This window comes from Terrapene carolina, unplaced genomic scaffold, assembly GCF_002925995.2.
Source record: "Terrapene carolina triunguis isolate 2854851 unplaced genomic scaffold, T_m_triunguis-2.0 Scaffold95, whole genome shotgun sequence".
In the NCBI taxonomy this organism is placed as follows: Eukaryota; Metazoa; Chordata; order Testudines; family Emydidae; genus Terrapene; species Terrapene triunguis.
Window position 1 is genome coordinate 16,501,617 of NW_020664446.1, and position 13,040 is coordinate 16,514,656.

At 42.4% G+C, this 13,040-nt stretch overlaps 1 protein-coding gene across 1 annotated transcript in view; it reads left to right on the top strand.

The window, feature by feature from the left end:
* GRK5 (G protein-coupled receptor kinase 5) overlaps nucleotides 1-13,040 on the top strand; it is a 239,237-nt gene that overhangs the window by 206,258 nt on the left and 19,939 nt on the right. Inside the window, exons 10-12 of the mRNA XM_029911366.1 lie at nucleotides 6,842-6,879; nucleotides 8,538-8,627; nucleotides 10,261-10,469. Of these exons, the coding sequence (XP_029767226.1) occupies nucleotides 6,842-6,879; nucleotides 8,538-8,627; nucleotides 10,261-10,469 (337 nt within the window). The remainder of the gene's footprint in view (nucleotides 1-6,841; nucleotides 6,880-8,537; nucleotides 8,628-10,260; nucleotides 10,470-13,040) is intronic.

Below are 13,040 nucleotides of genomic sequence, written 5' to 3' on the forward strand. Positions count from 1 at the left end.
GACAAAGTGGGCATTCACCCACGAAAGCTTACGCTCCAATACATCTGTTAGTCTTAAAGGTGCCACAGGACCCTCTGTTGCTTTTTACAGATCCAGACTAACACGGCTACCCCTCTGATTATTAAGTATACAAGAGTAAACTATCCCAGTGCATGGGAAAAATAAGAAGTATGTTGAGAGACCACCCTGGCTTAGCCAGTATTTCTTCAACGACCTGAAACTCAAAAAAGAGTCATACAAAAAGTGGTAAATAAAATTATGAAGGATGAATATATATTAAAAAAAAACAACACAAGCATGTAAGGACAAAATCAGAAAATCCAAGGTACAAAATGAGATTAAACTAGCTAGGGACATAAAGAGTAACAAGAAAACATTTTACAAATATATTAGAAGCAATAGAAAGACCGATGACAGGATAGGCCTATTAGTCAATGGGGAGGGGGAAACAATAACAGAAAATGCAGCAATGGCCAAACTGTTACATGTAACAGTTTTCACCAAATTGTTTTTTTTTGTTTCAGTTTTCACCAAAATGGTTAGCTGTGGTCAAATGACTAACAATGAACATCAATGTAAATATGGTAGGATCTGAGGCTAAAATAGAGAAAGAACTAGTTAAGAATGACTTAGACAAGTTAGATATATTCAAGTTGGTAGGGCCTGACAAAATACATCCTAGAATACTTACGGAACTGGCTGAAGAGATCTCTGAGCCATTAGCGATTATCTTTGAGAACTCCTGGTGGAGGGCATGACAGGTTCCCCCAGGGTGCCACCTGGAACTGGGGTACCACTGAGCCCTCTTGACCCACCAGCCTGGGCTCCTTCTCATACTGTGCTGCTGTGACAAGCTTGTACTTTCACCAGCATTCACACAGGTTGGAACACACCCAGCTGCACTTACATGCAGGCTCTCTAACCACCAGCCTAGGACCCCAGAGCAGTACCGTCCTGCCTTAGTCAAATCTGGCCAGTATATGGGTTTAACACCCGGTCTGCCTCTCCCTCAACGTGAAGAGGACCATGCACATTTGTGGTAACCAAGCTGAGATTTTCCCCAGACACCTTAGTCAAACACACACTGGTTTGGACTAAAACATAAAATAAGTTTATTAACTACAAAAAGATAGATGATAAGTGATTATAAGTGATAGCAAATAGATCAAAGCAGATTAACTAGCAAATAAAACATGCAAACTAAGCTTAATATACTACATAGATCGGATATGAATAGCAAATCCTCACCCTAAGTAATGATACAAGCAGGCTGCAGATTCTTAAGGGGAAAGCTGCACTGGCTTACAGCTTGGCACCCCCAGGTGTTTCATTCACAGGCTAAAAATCCCTTTAGCCTGGGTCCAGCACTTCCCCCAATTCAGCCTTTGTTCCTCAGGTGTTTCCAGGAGTCTCTTTGGGTGGGGAGTCAGTGAAGAACCATGTCTCTCCCCTGCCTTAAATAGATTTTGTATATGGCAGGAACCCTTTGTTTCAAAGCTTGGTTCCCACACCAGTCAGTGGAAAAACACTGATGTCCCAAGATGGAGTCCAGCACCAGGTAACCTGGTCACATGTCCCTGTAGTGTCACAGCAGCCATAACTCGGAGGCTGTCTGCAGGGTCTTCAGGAAGGCTCCTAGGTGAGAGATAAGCTTATTCGAAGGCCTGTTGTTGTCTCCTAATGGCTCATTAACCTGAATGGGTCCTTCTCAGCCAGCCATCTATACTGAGAGCCTTTTGCCTAGTGGGCGTTCTCCAGGTGTAAACACATTTGTAATATAGATATATAGTCAATATCCCCAACTTCAGATACAAATATAATGCATACATACAAACAGGATAATCATATTCAGTAAATCATAACCTTTCCAGTGACACCTCACATGACTTACCTTGCATAAAATACAACATAATTATGCCATAATCATATCATAATAATATCTCTATGAAGAATATGGGGTGCAGTGTCACAGTGGGGAGAGATCCCAGTGGACTGGAAAAGGGCAAATATAGCACCTATCTATAAAAAGGGGAATAAGGACAATCCAGAGAATTATAGACCAGTCATCTTAACTTCTGTACCCAGAAAGATTATGGAGCAAATAATTAAACAATTAATTTGTAGGGACCTAGAAGATAATAAGGTGATAAATAATAGTCAACATGGATTTGTCAAGAGCTAATCATGTCAAACCAACCTAATACCCTTCTTTGACTGGGTAACAAGCCTCCTGGATGGGGGAGAAGCAGCCAATGTGATATATCTCGACTTTAATAAGGCTTTTAATACTGTCTCACGTGACCTTTTCATAAATAAACTAGGGAAACATAGTCTAGACAAACCTATTCTAAGGTGGGCGCACAACTGGTTGGAAAACCATATTCAGAGAGTAGTTATCAATGGTTCATAGTCAAGCTGGAAAGGCATATTGAGTGGAGTCTGTAGGGATCTGTCCTGAGTCCATTTCTATTCAATATCTCCATAAATGATTTGGATAATGGCATAGAGAGTACACTTATAAACTTTGCAGATGATACCAGGCTTGGAGGAGTTGCAAGTGCTTTGGAGAACAGCATTAGAATTCAAAATGATCTTGACAAAATGGAGAAATGATCTGAAATAAATAGGATAAAATTCAATAAAGAGAAGTGCATAGCACTACACTTAGGAAGGAATAATCAGTTGCACAAATACAAAATGGGAAATGACTGCCTACAGAGGAGTACTGCAGAAAAGGATCTGGGGTTTATAATGGATCACAAACTAAATATGAGTCAACAATGTAATACTGTTGCAAAAAAAGCAAACGTCATTCTGGGATGTATTAGTAGGGGTGTTGTAAGCAAGACACAAGAAGTAAGTGGGGGGGAGGGATAGCTCAGTGGTTTGAGCATTGGCCTGCTAAACCCAGCGTTGTGAGTTCAATCCTTGAGGGGGCCACTTAGGGATCTGGGGCAAAATCAGTACTTGGTCCTGCTAGTGAAGGCAGGGGGCTGGACTTGATGACCTTTCAAGGTCCCTTCCAGTTCTAGGAGATAGGATATCTCCATTAATTTAAAAATTTATTTAATTCTTCCACTTTACTGAGCCCAGATAAGGCCTCAACTGGAATACTGTGTCTGGTTCTGGGCACCACACTTAGAGAAAGATGTGGACAAACTGGAGACAGTCTAGAGGAGAGCAACAAAAATGATTAAAGGTCTAGAACAGGGGTGGCCAACCTGTGGCTCCGGAGCCACATGCGGCTCTTCAGAAGTTAATATGCGGCTCCTTGTATAGGCACCGACACCGGGGCTGGAGCTACAGGCGCCAACTTTCCAATGTGCCTTGGGGTGCTCACGGCTCAACCCCTGTCTGTGCCACAGGCCCTGTCCCCACTCCACCCCTTCGCGCCCCCTCCTCTGAGCCTGCCATGCCCTCGCTCCTCCCCATCCGAGCCTCCTGCACGCCAAGAAACAGCTGATCAGGAGGGACGGGGAGGCGCTGATCGGCGGGGCTGCCGGTGGGTGGGAGGTGCTGGGAGCGGGGGGGGGGCTGCTGACGGGGGGCTGCTGACGTATATCTGTGGCTCTTTGGCAATGTACATTGGTAAATTCTGGCTCCTTCTCAGGCTCAGGTTGACCACCCCTGACTTAGAAAACATGACCTAGATGAAATATTGAAAAACTTGGGTTTATTTAGTCTGGAGAAGAGAAGGCTGAGGGGGGACATAACAGTCTTCAAGTATGTAAAAGGTTGTTATAAAGAGGAGTTGTCCTCTTTATAACAACCTTTTACATACTTGATAAGTTGTCCTCCTTAACCACTGAGGCTAGGACAAGGAGCAATGGGCTTAAATTGCAGCAAGGGAGATTTAGGTTAGACATTAGGAAAAACTTCCTAACTGTCAGGATAGTTAAGCTCCAGGACAAATAACCTAGGGAGCTTGCGGAATCTCCATCATAGGAGGTTTTTAAGAACAGGTTGGACAAACGCCTGTCAGGGATGGTCTAGATCAGGGGTGGGCAAACTAAAGCACTGCGATGTCCTGCCGGGCAGCATGGTGGCATGGCTGGCACCGGCGAGGCGGCACAGCTGCCAGTCCTGCTGCTCTGAGCGGCATGGTAAGGGGGCAGGGAGAGGGGAGTTGGGTAAGGGGCAGGAAGTCCTGGGGGCAGTCAGGGGACAGGGAGCAGTTATACATTTCTATGATTCTATAACTGCATTCACAGTAGGGCTTTTATTAGTATTACTATTTCAGTAAAAAAATGACACCACTCTAAAAATTCATAGTTATACCATTAAAATATTCATGTGTAGACCATGCATAAGAGACGGTCTCTGTCCTGGAGGTGCTTACAATCTAAAAGACAAATAAAGGCCGGGAGAACCGAAGTATTTTTCCCTCTATTTTACATATAGGGCACTGGGGCACTGAAAGATGACGTGCCTTGTCATACATGGAGCTAGTGACAGAGCTGGGACTTGAATCACTGTCTCCTGAGTCCCAGCCCAGAGTGTAAATCACAAGACCATCTTCGCTCCTATTCAGGCGAATTCAGAAATTAATTTTGATTTGAACATGAATTATTTTTTCTTACTTCACTTGGCTGTAGCTGCAGCATGAAATGTGACTGATTGCTGACAGCATTGAAAATGAAAGTAAAGGATGGAATCTAGGCTCCTCAAGGAAATGGCTCCTAAGAGCTTAACATTAGATTGAAAAAAGTATGTGGGGAATGACCTTTATTACATGGCTCCAACACCGAGAGCCTTTTGTTAACATTTAGAGAGAAGCACACAGTAGTATGTAAAATAAAGTCATACATTCTCCACAGCATTCTTCTCCCCTTCACATATTTGAGTACTGTTTGTTTGAAAAGTAGGCTTGGTACCACTGGGCACTCAGCGAAGTTTATCTTGTGAGGTCAAGAGGGTTTTAAACTAGCAAAAGGAGGAGAAGAATGTTTGTGGCACTGTGTGTTTCTGCTTAAAATAATAAATGAGAGCAAGATAGGTTTTGAAAATGTGCCCTTGGCACTGTCAGATTATAAAATACCCCTATCCAATGATAGCAAAACTCCAACTATTCCAATAGCACAGTTTGAAATAGTACCTGCATGTACTCTGTATGGTGGGTTGGCCTCCTGCAATGCAGATTTCTCTCCTTCTAACACCCACTGCCCACACACACTTCGAAAAGAAATCTTTCTTACTAGGGAATCTAATACATTCATAAATCCAGGTGGCCTTTAAAAAACGGTAATCCAAATTCTACCTGAATTTACACCCTGTTCAACCCCATTACTTTAACAGAGTTACAGGGGGAAGAACTTGGTCTATTGCGAGCAATATGGTGCCTCTTCCCAAACCTGTATTCCCTAGATAGTCCCAGTCTCCCTCACCTTTAGGATCCTCATCCAATCTCAGTCATCCTGCCCTCCACTGCTCCCCATCCCAGGCTTCTTGCCCAACCAGTCCCAGTCACATCCCCAATGCTCCCAAACCCAGCCTCTGCACATACACCCAGACTCTTTGTCCCAATTTACTTCCTTCCTCTCCATTCAAGTCCATCCTATGTGCCCTCTGCATTTGACTCAGGCTTTTCCTTCTTCTTTATGCCTGGGCGTCAGCAGGGAGAGCATTGGAAACACAGGAGACAGTCTCCCTACTCTCATTTCTAGAGCCTGGCATGACAGCAGCCCACAGCTGGAAAAATTCCGCTCAGCCCCTGCAGCCCTGGAATGAGTCTGGTCAGCATACAGGAGCTGTGAGGGATGGAGCATGCTCAGTGCAGATGGAATCCTCTAAGAGAGGGGTTCTCAAACTTTTTCTTTCCGAGACCCCTCAACATGCTATAAAAACTCCAGCTGTGCCACAACAACTGGTTTTTCTGCATATAAAAGCCAGGGCTGTCGTTAGGGGGTAGCAATTGCCTGGGATCCCACACCACAGAGGGTTTTGCTCTGGCTTTGGCTTCAGTCCTGGGTGGTGGGGCTTGGGGCTGCAGTCCCATACGGTGGAACTTCGGCTTTCTGCCCTGGGCCCTAGCGAGTCTAGTGCCAGCCATGCTTGGCGGACTCCCTGAAACCTGCTTGCGGCCCCCCCCAGGAGGCCCCGGACTCCTGATTGAGAACCACTGCTCTGAGAATTAAGATGACAAATTCTAACAAGTCTCTACTGCGTTTGTGTGAACCAAGATTTTTCAAAGGCTTATATCTTTGGGCATTTTATAACAGGAAAAGCAAAAGACACATCCCTGACATCATGGCAGCCTCTTTGTCAACTTTCAAGCCCTTGCTCCCAACCATGGAGGTACTAGAGCTTCTCAATGACATGGTTGTAAGAAAAATTTTACCATGGGCAAAACAACATATTTTCCCCTAACTTTGTTCTGAACCATTTTTGCTGAAACTTTCTTTAAAAAAAAAAAAATCAGACTGAGGCAGACCCCAGAAAGTTTCAGCCTGAATGGTTATAATTGGCCAAATTTATAAGCAACTGAAAATGGGACTTTATAATGGGAATTGTCAGGCAACCTTAACTACAGGCGGGGTAGCTACCAGCTCCACCTATAACGTGTGCCAGGCCAACTATCAGAAGGCAGGGTGAATCCATTAGAAAGCAAATTTATGAAGTGAAGTCTTTGCTTGGGGAAACAATTTAACTGCAGTTAAGAAAAAGACCTATCTGGAGTCAGTCTTGCTGTGCAATAAGTAGTAGAGTCTTATATTGGTTTTACAAGTTCTTTACTGTTTCAGTTGACTCCCAACTGGTTTATCGCCAGTAGGATATATATTCATACCCTGCACTGGGCTTGTGAACCGCTTTCACACAAATAACTGCAATCTTTCATTTTCAGAGATTTGAAGCCAGAAAATATCCTGTTAGATGATTATGGTAAGTCTCAGAGGTTTAGAGATATTTTTTTCACAGTAAAGTAGCTTAAGTTAGTTTTAGGACACATTGTAATAAGGCAAATAATGCTCTGAAGTGAATAAGAGGCTCATCATATACTAATGCTTGTGTCTTGGGATGCATAAAGTGATAGAAGTTTACACAAGGACTGCTACACAGCTGAGGAAACTAGGCTGCATAGCAGAGTATGTTCCTTTGGACAGTGGCTTACCTAGCAATAGGTCTGCCTTTTCCACTGTCTTCCCTACATTACTTCCACAATAGGAAGGAAGTTGTGCAATCTATGCCCCCAACTCCCTTTTCAGAGGTACTTTACCCCCTGTTTGTCAGCTGTCATTTTATTCAAACCAGTGAGCCCATTGCTAGCTACAACCTGCCATGATCAAATCTCATGCTTCAGTGCATAAACTAATCACTGCTATGGTCAGGAAGGAAATTCCCCCCCATTTACAGCAGTGCAGAATTGGTCAAAGGGCAGGTATAGCTTTCTTTGAGGCAGCAAGTCTATGGCAAATTCTGTGTTCCAATGACTCTGGCTCAGCACTGACCATGCCAGTGCCAGGTTTCCTGGTGCAGGACATGAGTGACTACTATCACATATATGATGTGCTTCCATTTGAACTGGGGCTTTCAAGCCTGTGCAGCCTTCAGACCATTACTAAATCATTAGGCCATTTTATAATTTAGTGAACTATCAAATTGCTACCTACATGGGTCCTCTGATACCACAGAGATGGGACTGCAGTTGGGACCTAAATGGACAGAATAGATTAAGTTACCCAAGTTATCTCAGTCTTGACTCTCCCACCTTTCTAAAGAAATGATACACAATAGACTCGGGATCTGTAAAGTTATTGGACATTTTAATGAAAACACTGCTGTGGAATGCAGTGTACTTGAGCTGATTTCTATGTTAAATACGCTCCATAGTTGTTGAGTGGTTTCCTTTCTGAGATAATTTGATTTAAGTTAAAAATATGGTCGGGGGGTGGGGGAGGCGGGCACATATAATTTCAAAATCTGTTCCTTTACTCACATGCTCCCCAATCTTCGACTTTCCAAAATCTGGATATAAGTAGTAATAACCTCCAGGTTTTTAGGGCTCTTAAATAGTATTTCTCAAGGAACAGACCCTTATGTTGCAAACAAGACCTGAAAGTTGAGCTTTAGTTATAGATTCAGGACCAAATTTAGTTATTTTTACAAGCTAAACTATCACAAAGTGATACAAGTTAGTGATAGAAAAGACCAATTAGGTCAACCTGTCCATCCACTTAGGTCAATGCAAGATATTTCCTGACAATATACCTACCATTGCTTTTTTCCAGTCCAGTTTTAAATATGTCAAGCAATGAAGACTAGTCCACAGTGTAATAGACCTCACTGTTTGGATTTTTCACTGCCATTCAGCCTAAACCTTCCTTTTTTAAATTTCATTGCATTACTCTTAGGTAAAACCCCTAGTATCACCCAAAATCATTTCTCCCTTCCTGAATGATTATATTTTTTCAAATTCAGTGCTAGTGGCATTTTTCTTCTCACAGTATTTAGATGAATTTCAAAAGTGGTCCACTGAGTATAACTTTTGTGTTTTTAGCCATTTGAGGACTGCACTTTAATATTTGCTTTTCCCCCCTTAGGTCATATTAGAATATCTGATCTGGGTCTAGCTGTTAAAATCCCGGAGGGTGACTCAATCCGTGGAAGGGTAGGAACAGTAGGGTATATGGGTAAGTACCTCAATAGCTCATTTTATTGATAGTTTACTCTATTATTGTGACTTTGGAGTTCTGTCTGGAGTGCAGATTAACTAAATCTATAGGAAACTGTTCTACAAGACCAGAGCATCAAACCAGAAGAGATGTCTGTGAGCTTTCCAGTATTTTTAAGGGGCTATATTAAGGGATGGCTGTTTCATCTTCTAGCCTGAGTCCAATTCCTGGTGATTGCTAGAGGGGTTTCAAGTTTTGCAATGTTCTTCAAATGAGTGTGGTATTAATTCTCTCCTACTTTAGAATACAAAACAAGTCAGAATTCAGTTAGCACGTTACAAATGCAGAACTCTTCAAAAGTGTGAGTGGGCTAAATTGAACCTTGCAGTCAGTGGCGTTATGCTAGTGTTAACTACAGTGTGTGTGTGTGCGCGCTAATGTGTACTAGAAGGGGGAGAACTGTATGTATGTGTATTAGAGTGTGAGGGGACATCTACCCTGCAAGTGAAGGTGTGATCGTAGCATGAGTAGGCTTATCCAGGGTCATGAAGACATGTCAGTGTGGGCTAGCAACCAGAGTACATAACCAGGATCCCTAATGGGCTTGTACGTGGCTTGCTAGCTTGTGCTGAAGCCTATGCCATCACCTCTCGCTACTATTGTTACCTGTGCGAGCTGGATTAAAATTAGCATGCGTATGCCTGCCCTTGCTACAATCACACATCCACTTGAGTACAGACATACACTGTGAGACTCTGTGTGTATCTGTTAGAAAAAGTGTGTGTGTGCACGAGTGTGTGTGAGAGAGAGGTTTTCTCTGTGTGTTTGTGATAAAGTGAGCAAGTCTTTGTGTATCTTTGTGTGTTTCAGACAGAGAGAGACTTTGTGTGAAAAGGAGAGAGTCGGTGTGCTAGTCTACACACCAACATGCACTGATATAACTAACCCAGTTTCCTAAAACCAACTGAGTTATTTCAATGTAAACCAGTAGGCGGACACTCATTTTGGAATAAAAGTGGTTTAAAATGTTTGGGCTAAAGTTGATAACAAACTGACTTTAGCCACTTTTATTCCATATGTAGACTTGAATCTAAGTAACTAAATAAGTTATAAAGCACATCTTTAGCTATCCTGGTGCAAATTTGTGTGTAGATCAGGACCATGTGTTTGTGTTCAGAGAGTAAACATGCATGTTGGAAAGTGACTGTATGCAGAGTGAGTATATATACAGCACATAGTAGATGTTTGTTTTTTAAATAAAAATATATACACAAACTGATCCAAAGGACAGAATTTGCTTTTTAGGACATTTCATTTTTGTTTAAATAATGTTTGTTTGCCATTTCTTTTTTAAATTTAAAGTCTTGACGAACTTTCAAGATTGGGCCAGTCAAAAATATTTGGCTTCCACTGATTTTTGTTGTTGTTGTTTTTTAATCCCAGCTGTGTTTTTATATATGCTTCTGCATGAATAGCTGCATTCTGTATTTTCTGTAACTCAGCTAGTAGAAGCCAGGAGGGACTCTTATATTTTTCCCACAGTTCTCTGCAGCTGTGTATTCAGTCATTGAAATAAGAGGGTTAGGGGTTTTAGTTATTTTTCTGTAGAAATGTTAAGTGTTTTCACAAGATGTGTCTTTGTCCCTCACAGCTCCAGAAGTCTTGAACAATCAGAGATACACCCTCAGCCCTGACTACTGGGGGCTAGGTTGCCTCATTTATGAAATGATTGCTGGACAATCACCATTTCGTGGAAGGAAAGAGAAGGTAAAGAGAGAAGAGGTGGACAGGAGAGTCCTGGAGACTGAAGAGGTGTACTCCCATAAATTTTCTGAGGAGGCCAAGTCTGTCTGTAAAATGGTAAGGGGATTTGACAACTTACTGTGGTAGATTCGTTATCAGGCTGTAGACCACAAACTACAATTCAGAGGGCTGCAGAACCCAGAGTTAACCTCACTGGTCCATTACCAGGAGATTTGCACCCACTGTTCGTCCAGATTGTGTTGAGTGGGTTTATTTGGGCTGGTTTGAGTTTCTTGATGATCAGCTTGATTTTATCTAACCTTTTTTGGATGGGGGAGCAGTATCTATATTTTCCTGGATTCAGGAGACTTTGAACACCAGATTTTAGCCAAGAATGCACCTTGTGGCTTTTATTAACTTTGTGGGAAGAAAGGCTGATGCTGCAGGACTCTTGAGTGTCTAATGTAAGACCTGAGCACTCTTCACTGCCATTGTCTTCCATGGGACTTGAGAGTACTGAGGACCTAGATCACATTATGAAAGTGTAAACCCCTTCTCCCCGCCCCCCAACCCACTACCTTTACTATCACTTTCCCCAGGTCTGCTATGCTGACCGCCTTGTTAAATCACTGTTGGGCTGTCCTTTAAAATGTCTTCTGTTACCCTTTCAGCTGGGAGTGCTCTTTTCCAAAACTATGGCCATTGCTGGGAAGGGAAATCCCCAAACCATGTAAGAGTTAATCAATGACATTCCAGCATATGTCTTCGAAAGGCCAAATTTTAATTTGGAAAGGGGTGTTGCCTTAGCCTTGATTTTCTAGTGTGGTGTCCTGCAGGGTATTGCAAACTAGCAGAGAAACAGAAGGAAAAGGAAAGGTTAATGAATAAATAGTGTGAGCTTCATCAATACCTCGCGCAACACACAGGCAAGTGGCATATTAATATCATTCTGGTTGGTGGACTGGATAGGAGCTACTGAGGTCTCCTAGCAAACTAAGAACAGCATCACCGCCAAGAATCATGAGTGCAAGTCATTAACTCACAGTGCACTAACCCAATGCCACATCTCATGGAGTGGTAATTAATTGGCATCATTCCTGATAGATTCTTGAGGCCATATGCTGTTCTTGATCTGCGTGTAGAACTCCCCACTGATGTCAGTGGGAGCTGAGTGCAAGGATAAAGGACAGTATGTGGTTCCTTAATGATGGTTTCATGCACTCAAACAGCCTGCCTTCTCCTGACAAGCCCATTTCAACTAATGACAGGCCAGGGGGAAAGCCTTCTGCTGGCAACCTGGTGTTCATGAGCCCTGCCAGCATTAAGTTTGCATTACACACCAAACAGAAACCTCCAGCCTGTATAAAGAAATGGATAGGAGACAAAAATGACTTTTACTTCTGTTTCTGCACCTAGTTATAGAGCTGGAAGCATGGTGGGGAAAAAGTGTCATTCAGAGTAAAATAATGTAGCCACTGTTCATGAAAAGTTAAAGCTGAGGAGAGCTAGGTGAGGGTTAGTGGCATGGTGGTGGAATTGTCCCATCCCTGATGTCCTGCCTATCAGAAATCAGCCAATAAATCTAGATTATGTCAAAATTGGACGTAGCAGGTGTCAGTTATAATCTCTTTTATCCATCAGGGGAAGCAACTCACACACGTTAGGGCACTCTTCAAAATTAATAATAATACGTAATAATAATACCGAACAATGAGATCTTGAACTCTCAGATATCACAAAACCTCCCCTTTAACTCTGTCAGAGAGACTTTTGACTCTCCTCCAGGTTGATGGGACCTGGGACATCATGCACATTGGTTAGTGTAATATACAATGTTTTATTTTATCCCTGCCTCTTTGTTACCTAACCCATTCAGTATCAGTATGGTTCATTCACTGAGTGTTGACCACACGCACGGTGTCGTATTTTTCTAACCTTAAAAAAGTTAGTTAAAACAAAGTCTCTCCTTTGGGTGCTTGTTTCTATTTTGAGATCAAAATTAATCTAATGGGCCCCCTTATATTAATTGACTTAACGGGTGTTGTGACTCTCATGCTGTTTTTTCCCCCCTGCTCAGCATTTTCCATATTACCCCATAAATTGCTTCCTTTATTCCTGTCATTTTAGGATTGAAAGGCTTTTTTTGTCATATCGTATGATATGAATCTGACAGACTGAATCTCCTAACACATATTTAATCCATAAATGTATAAGAGGGCTGTGGATTGATTTATTTAACAATCCCTGCTCCAGTTGTTTCTTTTCCTGTAGAGGGGGAAAACTACACAGAAAATGTCTCTGACATTACAGAGTTGGAATCCCCACCTGAGATCTGAATTTGTGACATCAAAGGATCAGAGAATCCTTTGTACCAAAGTATAGAGCATTAGCATTAGTGTGACATTGACATTTCAGACCATTTTGTGATAGCCCTATGCTGGTGAATGTAAATCACTGTGGATTAAATTCTGCCCTCACTTATACCCTTGTCATCCCACTTTGTGCCTGTGTCATCCTGATGGAAAGTATTGCTGCTTAGGATCAACTTCTCTGGTTGGCGTTAGGGTCTCTAGGAGATCTTCTGATTTGTAGCTCTGTTCATAGACTATAGACTCTGAACTAGATTAAAGTACGATTGCTCTGGTCATTTGGCTAATGCCCCAAGAGGCCTTGCCATCAGTAGTGATG